Source organism: Peromyscus leucopus, chromosome 14 (genome assembly GCF_004664715.2).
Source record: "Peromyscus leucopus breed LL Stock chromosome 14, UCI_PerLeu_2.1, whole genome shotgun sequence".
Classification (NCBI taxonomy): domain Eukaryota; kingdom Metazoa; phylum Chordata; class Mammalia; order Rodentia; family Cricetidae; genus Peromyscus; species Peromyscus leucopus.
The window spans coordinates 65,661,979-65,679,748 of NC_051075.1; the positions used below are offsets into that span (position 1 = coordinate 65,661,979).

The window sequence follows — 17,770 nt, forward strand, 5'->3', positions numbered from 1 at the left end:
TGGAAACAAGTGGCTGCTCCTATATTAAGAATAAACAAAAGGTTCCATTCATTTGATATTGTTAGTCATTTTTTTTTTAAAAAGCAAGTGTATTCAACTGTTCTAAACTTGTAACTTTCTTTCTTAAAATATTATCTATATTAATATATACAAAATATTATATATTTTAAGAAATAAACTCATATATTTTTTAAATCTACTTCATTTTCTGTGGAATTTGAAAGGCCTAGCCAGGGCAGGGGATTAAAGGACGGAGATGTGATTATAAACTGCAGACCCAGGTGGATGGGATGGAGACAGCAAGAGGCTCCTGAACACGCCACTGAGGTAGGGACTGTGTTCTCTGTGCTCAGCTCCCTACTGCCCTGATTCAGACACTGGCCCTGAGCACTTCCAACTACAAGGTGGACCACGGTTCTGGTGACAGAAAGCAAAGGAAACACCAAACTCAAGTCTGCCCTTAAGGCACCTGAACATGGTTTTCTTGATTTCCTTTTCTTTCACTATCACACATGTGAGGCGAACAAGGAAGCATGAGGATGGCTGAGATCAAAGCTTGTGGAGGGTGATAAATACATGACTAGTGAAGCCCTAGAGATTGATCATATTCCAAGGATGTAAATGGTTTACAGTAATTGTCTCATTCACTTTCTTGCGACTCCTTAATGTTTAAAAGGAGTAGACTTTTTAAAGATGACAAATCCTTGACCAGGACTTGTACTGTCAGGTTACAGCTCCTAGTCAATATTAATGCTGTTTATGAATATACAGCAAGAAAACTTCAGGTCATGACACACCATCACACAGCATTTTAACAGACATACTGCACCAAATGCAACAGCAAGCATCGTCTGCATCCGGGCATCCTCCAGTGTGCTCAGAAGCCCCTTTTTGCTGAGAAGAGCCCTTCCTGCCAGGGTCCAGAACTTCACGTGTTTTATACCCACAGAGACAAACTGGGTATCTGAATCTGGTCGAAATTCTGCTACAAAAATACGTTGGTTGTGCCCAGCTCTGCAGGCAATTCTGGCCCCTGATACAGAAGACACAACAAAAATTTCCAGGTTAGCATAAGAACCAAGCTAATCACCAGGACTGAACAGTTTCCTCAAATAGCATAGCTTAAAACAAAACAAAAACCCCCAACACAAATGCTTACCAGGAGCTTGCTCTACTACTTAACAATCATACCACTGGGTACACACATCTTCACAAGTGACACATGTTTATGGGCTACTCTGTGACAATGTAGGGGCCATTTTAAGGACCATACCTTTTCATATGTAGTTTCATTAATTTCTCATTACATAAATAAAGTGTTCTGTCTGGAGTGTGTTAGGGAATTTATTCTATTGGTCTTCCATTCTCAATCCTGGCACTCTTGGGAGATAAAGACAGGTGGATCTCTATAAATCTCAAGCCAGCTTGGCATCTATGCAGTGAATTCCAAGCTAGTAGGGCTACAAAGTGAGACCCTGTCTCAAAACAGAATGTGTGTGTGTGTCTTTTCATGGGTTAAGAGATGTGGTTCAGAGGCAGGTTACCTATATAGTATGTGCTGTGGGGAGGGGGTATGTGTGTGTAGGTATATGTATGTGTATAAATATGTATGTGAATGTATGCATGTGTATGAGTGTATGCATGTATAGGCATGTATGTGTGTGTATATGTATGTGTGTTTATATGTGCATGGGTGTATGTGTATGGATGTACTGGGGAGCATGTGTGTGTCATGTGGGTGTGTTATATATGTATATGTGTATGTGTGGGTGTGTATGTGTGTATTTGTGTGTGTATATATGTATATAGATTTGCATTATGTATGTGTGTTTATGTGTGTATCTATGTGTTGTATGTGTGTATGAGTGTGTGTGCGTTTCATGGGATGTGGTTCAGTGGCAGATTACCTGTGTAGCATGTGAAAGGCTCTGGGTTGGATCTCGATACACTCTGGAATTTGATATGTAGCCCAGGAAGGCTTCAAACTCATGACAATCCTCTTGCCTTATCCTCCTGAGTGCTGGGATTAAAAGTAAGTGCCCCCATGCCTCACAATCTTCATTTTTTTATTAAAATACCTTAGAACTAATCAAATCATTAGCAAAAACAGTTTCTTACTGAAAGGAAATCATTGCAAATCATTGTTATTACTAACTGTGGTTTCATTATTTCATGTTTTGGAGCTTATGCCCTCACTGGGGTTTTCAAAGGGGACACACACAGTGCTACCAACTGTGTGCTATGTGTTTATAGGACTGTAATGAAAAATCACTTCAATCACCAACTTAAGGCAAATGGTAAAAGGGAGCGTTCAGACAGCCTCGTATTCTTGTGAGATTTTGCTTGTGGTTTTGTTCCGTGTGTATGTGTTGCTTTGCTTTGTTTTTTTTTTTTTTAATCACACAAATGAAAAGAATCCTACCTTCCTGCCATCTCCAAATGGTGATGGTGTGCTCTGGGTCTAGCCCCACAGACAGCAGCAGCTTCCCAGTGGCACTGAAGCTGACAGAGCACACACCCTTTGAATGGGAACATCTTAGTATAGACAGTGTCTGCTTGTTCACCGCATCCCAGATGTGCACAGATGGGGCTGTAGCTAAACAAAGACAAACCCAAGTGTTACAACCCTCTCCCAGCTGCCGCTTCAGAACCCAGCATACTCCTGCCTTGGAAAGATGGAAATACAGTTTATAATAGCTCAATGCTGAAGCGAAATTTGAAAAAGGAAATATAAGGGAGGTGGAAGGAAAGAAAGGGAAAAATACGGAATCCTTCAGGATTCATTTTGAGTTCTACTTTCAAGAAAAGAGCACTTGGGCAAAGAAATCAGGCAACAATATTAAACAGCTCATTAGACAAAATGTGTGTGAGTAGAGGAGGCAGCAGTCAGCGAGAGGGCCACAAGCTTCATACGTGGCAAGGCTCTGGAGTAGAAAACTTGAGTTTTGTTTTCTTCAGTCTTCAGAGAAGTTATATGGAAACTACACACATTTAACACGGTGCATATGCTACATGCAAGTAAACACTCAATACTGATGTCCTCGGAAAGCAATGCAAAGCACAGGCGACGGACAGGCAGCCAACCGCAAAGCAGCTAGACAGACCCCGTGGGACAATGTAACTCTATAGATGGGCATCTGGGGAAAGGCCACACGCACGTTAGGACTTTTAAAAACACGATGTCACTTGAAAATAAAGCTGTTACTCTTAAGAGGTCTACTATTTATCCTTTGCTATTGAAGTTCTTTGGCACCCTTTCTGCTCCTCCTGGGAAAGGAACCAAGGGCTCCACGCTTACTAGTAAATGCTTATCACTGAACTACATCTCAACCTGCTTCTCTTTATTGTCTAAACTAAGATAGCGTAGTTTTGTGCTATCTTCTTCTCAAATTATACCCTAAAATTGAAGTTAATTCAGCAGCTAATTCAGTTGCAGAACACAAGCACTCTTACTAAAACACTCAAAATACTAAAGTACATTTGCTTCTAATTATAAACTGCAAAGATGAAAAAACATTAAAGAAGATAAGCTGCCTGGAATTATACAGGAGGAAATTCTGGTCTTCTTTAGAAAATAAATTCTGATAAATTTGGACATTTTATAACATATGCTTGTAGCGGGTAGCCATTCCAGCTTTGATCTGGAAGTTCCAACCCCCACTGAGGCTTCGGTAACTGTCACGCCTACAAGGCGGGGCCAAGAGAAGGCCCTGAAGACCCAAGATCTGGATGCGCCACCTCTCTTGGTTCCTGGACCCTGGATGCTTGGAGGTAGACTGAGCAGAGTTCTCCAGAGAACACCGCTGGACTGCGCTACGTCTTTCCCAAACCCTGCAACCTATCCCTTCATTTGTGAGTTACCCCACAAAATAAACCTCCCTTTTAACTACGTGGAGTTGCCTTAATAATTTCACCAATATATGCTATTTATACTGCACAAATGATAAATCTAAGAAACCTTTAAATAAAGCAATTAAACTATGTTAAATTAGAGATATGAAGCCTTTACTTAAGTTTATCCAAATGGCAAATATCAAAATTACAAGGAGATATAAAAGTTTTACCAATAATGAAGTGAATTACTTCTATCTGTAAACTCTGGGGCTGGAATATATGTCATTGGTAGAGTGCTTGCCTAGTATGCATAAAGCATGGATTTTCATCCCTAGAACAACATAAAAAACCAGGTGTGCTGGCATACACCTACATTTCTAGGTCTCAGAAGGTGGGAACAAGAGAATGAGAAATCCAAAGTCATCCTCATACATATAGGGAGTTTAAGGCTAGCCTGGGATACATTAGCTCTTGTCTTAAAAAAAAAAAAGGAAGGAAGAAAGAAAGAAAAATTTATCACAGTTATTTGAGTATTGAACTGAATCCCTCATTCATTAAAAGTCAAAGAACAAGCCAGTGAGCAAGGCTGCAAGAATGGCGCAGCAGGAAAAATCGCCTGTTGCCAAGCCCAAGGACCTGAGTTTGATCCCCAAGAGCACACAGTGGATGGAAAGGGAGCACTGACTGCCACAAGATGTCGTCTGACCTCTGCATGCATGCTAGGACACAAGTTCACATCCAAACAAACAAATAAATACATGCAATTTTTTAAATTTAAAAGTGAAATTACCCTAAAAATTGGTTAAGAAATATAAGGTGGCTTAAATCAAAAATATAAATGTGGCTGGGTGGTGGTGATGCATGCCTTTATTTTTTTTTTCTTTCAGATGATCAGTTTATTGGGTAAACAGACAAAAGGTTTCATTTTAAGATAAATGTTCTTTTTTTTTTAGCATTACAAATATTCTTTTTTTTCTTTTTTTATTTTATTTTATTTTACAATACCATTCAGTTCTACATATCAGCCACGGGTTCCCCTATTCTCCCCCCTCCCACACCCTCCCCTTAACCCCAGCCCACCCCCCATTCCCACCTCCTCCAGGGCAAATCCTCCCCCGAGGACTGCAATCAACCTGGTAGACTCAGTCCAGGCAGGTCCAGTCCCTTCCTCCCAGACTGAGCCAAGTGTCCCTGCATAAGCTCCAGGTTTCAAACAGCCAACTCATGCAATGAGCACAGGACTTGGTAACACTGCCTAGTTGCCTCCCAAACTGATCAAGCCAATCAACTGTCTCACCTATTCAGAGGGCCTGATCCAGCTGGGGGCCCCTCAGCCTTTGGTTCATAGTTCATGTGTTTCCATTCATTTGGCTATTTTTTTTCAATAATTGAGTAAAACCGAAATTTATTATAAGCCACAGTCGTCCTAGGGACCTCTATGCTATATATATAGCCTTCATGGTTCTATGGGTTGTGGTCTGATTGTTCTTTATTTTATATCTAGAATCCACTTATGAGTGAGTACATACCATGACTGTCCTTCTGGGTTTGGGTTACCTCACTCAGGATGATTTTTTCTAGTTCCATCCATTTGCCTGCAAATTTCATGCTTTCATTGTTTTTCTCTGCTGTAACTGCAACTTCTTAAGGGTCTAAATTTACTACAGATGGCATTATTGCTGTGGGATGTTCTGTATAGCAAATCTATTAATAAATAAAACACTGATTGGCCAGTAGCTGGACAGGAAGTATAGGTGGACTAAGAGAGAGGAGAACTGAGGGAACAGGAAGGGAAGGGAGAGACTGCTGGAGCCACCGCCAGGACAAGGAAGATGTAAGGTACCAGAAAGCCACAAGCCATGTGACAAAGTATAGATTAATAAAAATGGGCTGAATATAAGAGTAAGAGCTAGGCAATGATAGGCCTGAGCTAATGACCAAACAGTTTAAATAATATAAGTGTCTGTATGTTTATTTTATAAGTGGGCTAAGGGACTGCCGGGGCTTGGTGGGACCTGGAGAGAAAACTCTAGCTACACATTATGTTTATAAGGAATGTTTTAGCATTTGGAAATTATCATGATGAGACTCAGGTAACAGACATGATCTTTCCCCTCTCTTCTAGTGTGCACAGGGCCTACCACAGCAGACAGTACCTCCTGTTTTCTTCTTTATCAAAGTTGTCTTGCTTGGTAACTTGTATTTATTTTTGTGCCAGATACTGAATGCAGAGATTTAAATTTGAGTTACAGCCCTTATACCATATTTCCTAACGTCTTCGTTCCAGGCAGGGATGTTTTCCCGAAACCTCAACTCAATAGGGGTGGGTAGAGCCAGGATAGGTGTGCTAATATCAGTACTCAGGCCCTATTTCCTCTCTTTCACCAAATCTGGATATCACCCATCTCTAGAAAGTCAAATTCCCAACTTTTCACAACCACCTTTAGCCCTTTAACTTTTTTAAATTTATGTGAGGTGCACATATGTACTCTGGCATTTGTGTAAAGGGGAAGGGGAGGAGACAGAGACAGATAGAATGAGTATGTACATGTCAGGGTATGCATGTAGAGAACACAGAGAGTAGAGAGAGACAGAGACACAGAGAGACAAAACGAAAGACACACACAGAGAGACACACACACGCAAAGAAAGAGACAGAGAGCCAGCCCTCCAGACAGACACAGAGACACAAAGACAGAGACACAGAGAGAGACAGACAGAGAGACACAAAGACAGAGACAGAGACAGACAGACAGAGAGACACAAAGACAGAGACAGAGAAATGAGAATGAACAGAAATATGTGTGGCCACACATGTGCCAGGCATGTATGTGGCAGACAGAGAATGCCTGAGGGAGTCAGTTCTTTCCTTCTACTCTGTGGGTCCCAGGAACCAAACTCTGGGTTGTCAGGCTTGGTGGTAAGTATCTCTGCCTGCTGAGCCATCTTGCTGGCTCTAACAACCATTTTTTAAACTTTTTTTAAAAAAATTTAATCTGTGTGTCTTTCACATCATGCATCTCGATCCCATTCATTTCCCATTCCTGTGTACCCTCCCTCTGCTCTTGCACCCAAATAAAATTTAAGAGGAAAAAGAAAAGAAAAAAAAGGGGGAAGGGAATCTCATCATGAAAGCTGTAGTATGGCACAGTGAGCCATGCAGTAAACACTTTTGTCCATATAGCTTTACTTGCAAGTGTTCACTGCTCTGAGGCCTCTGTTGTCTGCTACACTATCAATGCTGGGCCCTCACTGGGACTCCTCCTGGTCATCCCGCTGTTGGCCCATGTTGTGGAGATCCTGCAGCTTTGGGTCTACAGGACTGGCTCCTTCACATACTCCAGCAGATCACAGATGGGGTGGATGTTGGTGGGTCAACATATAAGCCTGGTTCTGGGCCTAGGTAGTTGCAGGGTTGGTCAGCCTGCCAGCTCTCCCTTGTTCTCACCACATGATGCCACATGACAGATGGAGATAGCTTTTCCATGCTCACAGCTTGGGGGCTAATTCATTCACACACCTCCACCAACAGGATTGACTTTATTGTGCTGCCCAGGCCAGGTGTGGGGCCTGCTTACAACCATTTTTGACTGTTTCTTGTACAGAAATAGATTAGTTCTCTTGAAGTTACTAATTGGATAGCATAAAAATGAAGTTTTTTTTTTAAAAAGGACATTCCTATCTCCTAGTTTTGCCTTCAGTGCAGTTTAATACAAAACACTTTATTTGCTTTTCTTTGAGTCTTTTTGTAGCCCATGCTGGCCATGAGTGCGCTATCTTTAGGCATCCTCCCTCACAATGGCATAATAGGTACATGCAACCACATCTAGCTAAAAATGTCTTTAAAATAAAGTTTTAACATAAACTGTTAGGTAAGTAGACTGTATTTTGACATTCATTTATTTTTTTTCACTTTTGTAGTACAATAAGTATTAGCTACTTAGTAAGAAAATATTCTCCAGAGATTTCTGTTTTCTGCTCTTCATTAGAATACAGTATGATTTTGTGTTTGGACTAGTCCCCTACTGATCTATTTAACACAGAAACCAGGTCCTTGCTCCATTGGCTGCACTCAAGAGTAGGAATTAGCAAATTGTCACTATTGGGCCAAATCTATCCCAGCACTTAAAAAAATGATGTTATTTGTCATTAATATTCTATAAGCCATAGGTGGAGCAGTAAGATGTTTGGACTTTTGGGGAAGAATATGATATTTGTATGTACCTTATTACTTATACTTCAGCTATTATTACTATATAATATAACTAAAACAGAAAGTATTCAAGTCTCCTTACCTGACATGTCTGCTGAATCACCTATAATGAAGAATCAGTTAAAAAGAAGCTATCAATAAATAATATAATAATAGTACATTTATAAAATACAATTATAATTTTGTTATTTAATTGACAAAATATCCTATACAAAATTAGGTTATTATATCAAATTGAGTAGACTGAGAGAAGACACTCACTTTCATTATCTACATATATTAATGTTCTATGAATGATCCTTCAGTCTTCCTTTCAGTGTATTTAATGAGATACATAAAATTTTAATCATAATAATTTGTAAAGTAATACTGCTATGAACCTTTTTGGGTTTATAAAATGCACTGCTGATCACACTTTGGAGGTTTGATGCATCTGTGCCTGCAGGAAAGAGTTATATCCGAGGAACGGGGCAGCAAAGACAACCCAGACAAGAACAAATTCCTGACTAACAAATAGTATCTGCAGGGCTAATGAAGATATCAAGATACCAAGAAAGCTAGTAGAGTGAGTGAAACAATTGTGACTCACTGAGACCCCCAACACATGCTAATTTCAATAATGTTTACCAGTGAACTTGACTGGCCACATCTGTAATGCAAGATCATGGTAATTTTTTGACTGTCAATTTAAACAGACCTGCTATCCTACTCATTGAATTGTCAACCTTGATTTTTTGACAGAAGTTAAAAATAAATCACAGGTACATTTCAAACCATTGGTGAATCTGATCAATACTAATGCCAAGCAAACATTTTTAAATGCCAAGGGATTCTTTAACATGAAACAGAACTTCATTCTCTTACCCAACCTAACCTTTGCTGAACAAGGGCTCTATCCCATTGATCTAGTTCATTTCTTGGCTCCCCCTTTCATCCTTCCTCCAAGTTTTATATACTATTGAATGCAAACGTTTACTGACAGAAATTCCTGCAAAAGCTAAAGGCCAACTGTTTATACAGTAGTCTGAGCAAATTCCAATAACCAAAGTCAAGCATAAGGTAATCAGGCTAGGCTGCACATGAACACGCGCATTCTGAGCAATCTACAATTTAATACACTTCAACTTTTCCTAGGGTGCTGAAATTATTAGAATAAAGTAAATGGTTCAAACTACTTCTTTTTGAAATACAGAAACATACCTACTTGGCCAGTTGCCACTATGTTGATAAATTTGGGGTGCTGATTTACAGTGAGGCACAGAATGTCATCATTATGTTCCTGATAAAAACTCTGAGTCCCTATAAAGAAAGAATTTGAGAGTTAACTTTAGAAACTTTAAGACGCAACAGCCAAATGCACTTATTAAGTATAATAAATTAATTTGTTCAATCGAAATACATTTTGAGCATTAACCATGTAAGTGATTACTAAGAAAATGATGACAATGAGTTGATAATCTTCAAGGGATAGAGCCCTGGAAAGGATAAACCACAGACAACCTGAAGATACCAAGTACCATGAGAAACAGATGAACAAAAGGCTGGGGGTGTGGCTAACTGTGCATACACACGGTTCACCTGAATGAAGTGGATGGTGATGAAAGCAGCAATAGGGATGGGAAAGTAAGCAGGTTCCAGAATTATGGAAGACTCTGAATACCTGCCTATCATCTTCCCTCTTCGATTTTATAAAGGAAAAATTTACTAGGGTCACAGAAAAAAGTAATTACTCATTTATCAATCTGGGTTCTGTTTAGTCATATTTCACATTCATCTTATAAGCAGTATTTTTTTTTTAATCAGAAAGCTAATATGGTTCCTCGAGCAGTACTGACAGTGAAGGGACCTTTCAGAGGCTCCAAAAACAGTCCATCAAGATGATAACAAGACTAAATCAAACAGGAGATAAAATAACTCAGTGTGGCCATGAAGTCAGGACAGTAGGCTGGATGTAGATTATAGAGGACCATGTACAGCAGGTTCTCCACAACCTCAACAATTGCACTAACACACCTACGTTACTTACACTTACTTCTTCAAAGTCCCTGGGTGTGGCAGTGCACACCTGCAATCCCACAGAGGCAGGTGGATCTTTATGAGTTTGAGTTTGAGGCCAGCCTGGGCTACACAGTGAGTTCCATGCCAGACTGAGCAACTTAAGGACTTGTGTCCAAAAAATAAAAATAAGCAAATAAATCTTCTCAAGTTGAAATGTGCTTTGTCTTTTCCAGAGCAGAAGGTCCAGTGAGAGGAACAGACAAGTAACTATAGGCTACTGGCTAAACTGGTGGAAAAGAAGCTAGCAGACACTTCTCTGAACATTACAACACAACCCCAAACTGACAGGGAACACTCAAAACCAAAGCAGAACAGAGACAGGCACATCTCTGTGAGTTGGAGTTTGAGGCCAGCCTGGTCTACATAGCAAGTTCCAGGCCAGCCAAAGCTACATAGTGAGACCCTGTCTTGAAAAAAAAAATTAAATAAGAATACTATTTTTAGTTTTAACAAATAATTTTAAGTGGCTAGATAAGAAGTTCTAAAGTAAAAACAGTGTGTGTCAGAGAATTAAGACCTCCTACCTGTAGCAACATTGTGCAGAATCCCAACAGAGGCCGTGTGATAGATTATATCATCACCATCATTTAAGTAGTGCACATTGTTCCTGCAGTCTCTGCCTCGATAGCCAAAAGCAAGCTCCAACACAAGATCCTACATCAATGACAAAACCATTGTCCATTACATCCTTCCTCAGCATGAATGTTCACCAGAGCTCTGGGATACAGACAGTACTAGCATTTTCTGTCAAAGGGAGAATGTGCTTTTAAAATGAATCTTGACATTTAAATTTTCTTCAGCTTCTCAAAATCTCACATGACATCATATAAAATAAATAAACATACACACATATAATATACTTTATCTTCCCCCACTATCTTCTCATCGCCCCCCCACTGAACCCTTTCTTCCCCAAAAGCCCCTCTTACTTTCCCATCCCTTGGTATCCTATTGCCTGATTGCTGCTGTGTAAATGTGCATGGGTGGGTGGTTGTTCACTTAAGAAAGGGCAACATACCAGGGGTTGTACCCCTGAAGAGGATGATTTCTTTCCCCCAGCAACTACTGACTACAGCTCCTTGGGGAGAGGGGCCTCTGAGGCTACTCCCTATTGGTGGTGGAGTATTGATGGGCCCAGTCTTATGCAGGTAACCACTACAGCTGTGACTTCATGAGTTCAACAGCCATTAGACATACTGTAACATGCTTTCAGCGATGGAAACACACATTCCATATTTTTAATATAAACTTATAAAAAGGAGAAGAGAATCACAAGGTCATCTCATTCCAATAGAATAGATTTAAGTTTCCATGTGTTAAACATTGACACATTTCTTATGTCAAAAGGAATGTTTCAGTTTGTATTCATTGTTAGTCCAGGTACTTGTTCTATATACTTGAGGTAAATTTTGTTCAAATTAGACACCCAGGAGAGCCCAAAGCTGTTTCTGACAAGTCATGAGTAAGTTCTGGCAGAGAATCCTACAACTACAAGTATTCCTTTTCCCTGCCTTAGGGGCAGAAGGAGGAGCTACACTCATCACCCTCCTGCAGCTGTACACCACACCGTTCTCATGCCGGGTCAGCACAGCTTGCCTGTTTGCTGCTGATCTCTGCTTTAGGAAATGCCTGTGAGAAAGGCTCTTGATGGGAGAAAGAAAGGGAAACAGGCTCCATGTGCCCTATCTATTAAATGTATCACATGGGTAAAAAGTTCCTGAAAGAGTGCATCTAATGTTTAACTTATAAAATCAATTTACTATTACCAAGATGTCTTTGCTTCCCTATTCATTCATGAAATCATTCATATAAATTTACATCTAGACATTTCTCTAAGATACTGATCAATTCAGGATATTATTTATGCAACAATAAAAGACTCATTTGAAATTAAGAGAAACAGAGGGTATCAATCTAAATTTCAGACCTGAGTAACAATTAAGCAACCAAGTTTTACAATCAACTAAGCAAAGATAATTCAATATACCCAGTTTCACAAAAACTAGTGGCAAAACTTGAATGTTTTATAAAAAGGAAGCTTGGATATTGAGAAATTGGCTTTCCTTACCTCTATGGGTCTCTTCTTCTTGCCAACATTGTTTGACTGAAGTTTCTCTGGCTGTGGTGGGGCCCTACTCACTGGGGGCCTGCAAGAGAGGAGTGGGAAGGAGGAAAGACAGTATTATCAGCCTCCACTGATCTCCCACCCCGCCCTCCAGAAATGTCACCCTCCCCAAAGGGAGCCCACTCTCTTTCCACTAGACTGTACTCTCTGTATCTTTATAACTTCTAATGTAGAAAGAAAGAATATCTTTATTCAATTTTACTTTTATTATCTTTGGTCTCTGTCTCACAATGTAAATAACATAGCATAAGAATGGGCAAATATAAGAATGCTAGTTTGACACACTCAAACATTTCTGGATGGGTATAGTATCATCAAAGCCTGGACTATTGCTCTGAAGCATCCCTTATGGCTTACACAGCAGATGCCTAAAACATTCTGACTGAATTTGGATGACATTTTCATGAACTTTCTACACTACTGGTAACCTAATTCACACGAGTTCAGATTTCTAACAGCATGTTCTCCATGCTCCTCCACGCCCTTTACTATGCCACTGCCTGATTCCCTCATGGTGGCTAATGGCATCCACAGCAGAAAGTTATTCAAAGAAGACATTTTACAGTCACAAAGCAAGGTAAACCACTCAACACCCCCAAAAGATCATTACCACAGTTACTGCCTCCAACTCTCCCTCTTCCCTAATCTGTTTATGGAATATTTATCACCTTTCCCTACATAATAGCTTTTGAATCAAGCCCTCTCTTATCTGCTCAGAATCCGCTATTCCAACAAGAACATAGATTCATATTTTGAATTATATAATTGTGGAAGAACTTTTTATAAAACCTAATATTTAATTTTTAAAAGCCACTTACTAGTCCATCTCAACCATTATTCAAATATGTTATAATCATGCATTAATTACTCTCTAAATTTTAAATATTCAATTTATAACTAAATTAGAAAAGATACACATTAATTTTATAAAAACTTCCAACATTTAGTTATTAATTAAAGCCATATAAATTTCAAAATTACTGTCAAGTTACAGATTTGTAAAGCTAAAAGAAGTGTTATATCTTTTAAAATATGTGTGTGTGTGTGTGTGTGTGAGTGTGTGTGTGTGTGTGTATGCCCACATGTGTGCATGAGTCCATGCATGTCTGAGTGTATATGTACCATGTGCAAGCAAGAGCCCACAGAGGTCAGAAGAGCTGTCAAATGCTCTGGAACTGGAGTTAAGGATGGTTGTGAGCCACCATGTGGATGCTAGAAACTGAGCCTAATCCTCTGCAAGAACAGTCAGTGCTCTTAACCACTGAGCCATCTCTCTAGCCCAGTGTATACTGAACACACAATATAAAATACATGCAGAGTGTTGGGGATCTAGCCTGGTGGCAGCATGGTGGCCTAGCACAAGCAAATCCTGGATTTGATCCTGAGTACTGTAAAATAGTGTTAAATAAACATGCATATTCACATAGTGCATGAAATAGTTTGTACCAAGCACTACTGATTGGCATAAAAAAATCTTTAGCACGAATGTGTAACTTTCCAAAGTAAACATAGAATTTTAAAGTTCAAACCTTCACATTTTTGAATATTCTTAAGCAAAAACAGAACTAAATTTATAATATTTAATCATATTCCTACCTGGAATATTCCTAACTGGACTAGTTCAAAAAATGACAGAAAGCCTGGCTGGCTTTTCTTCCAAGTCAACTTTGTTTGTGAACTTTATTGAACATGTAAGTACCTCATAGCTTTAATTCTAATCCCATTAGCAAGCTTTACCTCTATACCTTATGTAACAATTAAGCACATTTTAATTTTATAAGGATTATTTACATAAATCCTATTACTGCTAAAATGAAATTATTTGGCTTGTAAAATTATACAATTTGGATGCACAGAATGTTAGTAATAGAGTGACTTCTGTGAGCTGAACAATTCGGATGCTGTTCCTCTGGAGGGAGGGAGTGGGAGCAGAGGGGGACAAAGCATCACTGCTCACTAAGGCAGACAGGAGAGGTGGCAAGAACACAGCAAGGACAGGGTTACCTGGATCCTCTTTTCAGCAGCAGGGACAAAAGGAAAAGGATTATAACACATATTTGAATTTTAAAGATGATTACAGAATCTTGCATAATAAAATATTGTTAGGTTTAGCACAGATAAACTATATTTCATACATTAAAGGCTTGTACTTAAGAAATGCGTAAATTAATCCATTAATGGCAGAGAAACCAGAAGATTAAAAAAGGAAGACATATGAGAATTCAGAATGTGCTGTGATAAAGTTTAGAGTGTCATTCCTCTTGACTCTGTTCTTAAGGAAGGAAAAGAGAACCTTAGCCAGGTACTGCTGGGCAGCTTTTAAAGAAACTGTCTCATGAGACCATCCTTCACAGCTAAGAAGGTTCTCCAGGGACCAACCCAAGCAGTCAGACTCAGTCATCCAGGGCCTTACTGAGTTTGAGACTTGGCTAAAAAGGGAAGTATCATTAAAAAGAAGAATGCCAACTGAGTGTGGTGCTACTCATCTATAATGCCAGCACACTCTGAGAAGCTGAGGCAGGAGGATTGCTGTGAGTTGAAGGCTAGCGCGAGCAACACTATTAGTACCAGGGCAGCCAGAACCACAGAGCAAGACTGTCTCAAAACACATCTCTCCCACTCCCCAAGAAGAAAAATTCCCTTAATAGCAGTATGAAGCTTGGCAGAGGGTATGTGATGGAAATCCAGCATTCTGGCGGCTATGAGAAGGGATCTCAAATGCCAGCCAGCTCTGGCTACACTTCAAGATTCTGTCTCAAAACACCAAAATCAAATCAAAACACAAGGGTCTGAGGATGCAGCTGTGCTGGAACACTTGTCTATCACCTGAGGCCTGGATTCCGACCCAGGAGTGGGAGGACAGATAGGACAACATAATGACTGACAGAACTGAAAGGGAGCACAGATGTCTCCTGTTGCAGCTTCCCTGTCAGATGGCTGTCCAAGCACACTGTGACAGTGAGGTTACTTCACGTAAAAAGCTGTCCATATCCAAGTCAGCAATTACAGCGCCACTTAGTTTCATGTTTCAAACAAGTGATTCCTAGATAACGGAGTGTTCTTAGAATGGCTTTCTTTCACTCTGTGCTTTCTTCTACAGTACTCGGAACAGCCAGGGTTTCCTTTAACATGGAGCTCAGTTAAAGGAAACACACTACTTTCCAGACAGACTAGGTCTGAATGCTTCATTTCTGTTAAAATCGTGTAAGATTATGTGGGCCTGCTCAGACATCAAGCCATACTCTGGAGTCATCTGTGCATATATTACTCTGTTGAAAACACAATGAATTTCCCAATTAATTTCCATTGTCAAATTATTCGAGGACACTGACTGGGTTTCTGAACAATCTGGTCTCAAACGCACTTTTCATCCGTATCTCCCAGCATTTTTCTAGAAAGTGGCATCTTTTTTCCTTCTAAAACTGGCTCATTTCCATGATGCCTCCTTTAGAATTGCTCTGAAGACATTTTCATCTCATTGAAGATAGCTGTAAGCCAGCACTCCAACAGCCTTTTTTATCCATATAATTGTGTTAAACACAAAAATACCATAATTACCATATTTTTAAAAATGAATGAGTATATTAAACATCATTAAATGGAACAAATGGCTTATGAAGTGAATAATCTTTCATTGATAAATACATACGACTATGTTAGTTTTCACAGGCATCTAAAGGAAATACTAAAACTCACAGATTCTTGAACAGTCATTTGTAAAATTATAATGAAAACCTTCTTCCAGAATAACCACCACATTTCATTTTCTAATTGTTTTTGTCAGGTGTAACTAAATGTTTTACAGCAAAAATTAATATCTTGAAATACTCTAGGAATCAAAATAGACTAATAAACATTTTGATAGAACATGTCCTTTAAAAACACTCACCTTACTACCCCCTGTCTTTGAACAGCAAAGGAGAAGAAAGTGAGAAACACATAAGAAACTGATGGTGAATATACATAACAATAAGTAAGCAGAGTAAAAGTAACAGCAAAGGAACTTTAAAAAATACAAAATTTCTATGTTTATAACAGATTTTGGATATTTTAATTTAAACACTAGAAATTAAATTAAATTAAAAATTAACTACCTTAGATACAAAATATTTGCTATAAAATACTAAAAAAGAAAGTCATATCACTATTAAAATCATTCAGCAAAAAAATATCCACGAAGTATTAACTAAATACAGTAGCAATCAATTGTCATCACAAATATTTCCTTTAAAGTAGATGATTCGAGGCTTAACTGATTATGAAGTAACTGATTAATATTTAATGACTAACATTAAAATATAAAACAACTATTTAAACAACTAGAGCATACTCTGAATAATACATTCAAAACTGGCAGAGTAAGTATTGCTTTTTATCTCCTCTTATTTATCATTTTGTGTGTGTGTGAAAATGAGGATCTTCTGAGCCACATTAGTGACATCTGTCTCAGCATTTTCAAAAGAACTTAGCAGAATTGGCACTACAGAAATTGAGAATGAAATGCAAAAACCATTTCAGGACTAATTCTGAGAAGTTAGCTGCAAAAAATCCAAACTAGAGCTGGGCATGGAGGCTTACACCTTCCTACCAGCACCTGCGATGCAGAGTCAGAAGTATACACAGGAGGAGGCAAGCCCGGGTTCCGTACACAGGGAGTTCCAGGCCTGACTGGGCTACAAAGTCAGATCCTGCCTCAGGAAAATGAACAAAAACAACTAACCAACGGAAACGGTTGCCGCAATGAAAGCATTAAACAGCTCTTCAAAACAGGAAAACCTTTCCCTCTGCTGCCATGTGGATGGCTTCACCAATGAAGAAGAAATCTGCTTTACTGTGACAAACTATGTCTTCCAGAGTAAAGTTAGGTTATATAACAAAGTGAGCTGATGAATGATAAAATTTCTCCTTGAAAAAAATCAATATACCCTATGGAAGAGATTCTGGCACTTTTTACTTTTCATTATGTGGGAGATAGAAATTTCCTTAACTAATACTAACTTTTCAAATATTCAATTTACAAAGCCCATATCTGTTTATATGTGCTCCATTCCTGTAATTAATAAATATTAAGGTAGTACTGATTACTTTGTGAATATTTACTCTCAGGATTAGTATTTTAGGTTACTTTTTCTTTCTGTCGTCATCGTCATCTTCTCCTATTTTTTTTTTTTTAAATGAGACAGGCTCTCACTTTTGTAGACCTGGCTAGCCTGGAATTTCCTTTGTAAAATGGTCTGTCCTCATGTTCACAGAGATCTATCCGCCTCTGCCTCCTAAGTGCTGGGATTATAGTTGTGTGTCATCATGCCAGCCTACCCTCTTTTCATTAAATGAGTGTAGTATCATTAGTAAAGATCTGTTTCTTAATTCTTAACATTTAATTCTTGATTATGTTATTTAGAACTTAAAATAATCCATAGATCAGGATTATAGCTCTCATTCTGCCCGGGAAGAACAAGGTCACACAACTGATACATGACACAAATGGGTATTTCAGCGTTTTGTCTAGCACTAGACACTACCTTCTAGCAAGTTGCCTC

At 39.0% G+C, this 17,770-nt stretch overlaps 1 protein-coding gene across 7 annotated transcripts in view; it reads right to left on the reverse strand.

The window, feature by feature from the left end:
- Positions 1–17,770, reverse strand: part of Eml5 (EMAP like 5) — a 109,600-nt gene that overhangs the window by 13,208 nt on the left and 78,622 nt on the right. For 4 of the 7 annotated variants that reach the window (XR_005092780.1, XM_037210770.1, XM_028886583.2 and 1 more), the window contains exons 28-35: positions 16,120–16,134; positions 14,235–14,243; positions 12,174–12,252; positions 10,630–10,759; positions 9,248–9,346; positions 8,130–8,150; positions 2,423–2,596; positions 825–1,033 (exon numbers count right to left, since the gene is read on the reverse strand). Coding sequence is in view for 6 of the 7 variants with exons in the window: in XM_037210770.1 (XP_037066665.1) it covers positions 825–1,033; positions 2,423–2,596; positions 8,130–8,150; positions 9,248–9,346; positions 10,630–10,759; positions 12,174–12,252; positions 14,235–14,243; positions 16,120–16,134 (736 nt within the window). In the remaining variant the exon portion in view is untranslated. Of the gene's footprint in view, positions 1–824; positions 1,034–2,422; positions 2,597–8,129; positions 8,151–9,247; positions 9,347–10,629; positions 10,760–12,173; positions 12,253–14,234; positions 14,244–16,119; positions 16,135–17,770 lie in introns of those variants that run through there. The other 3 variants (XM_037210771.1, XM_037210772.1, XM_028886584.2) reach the window with 3 other exon arrangements.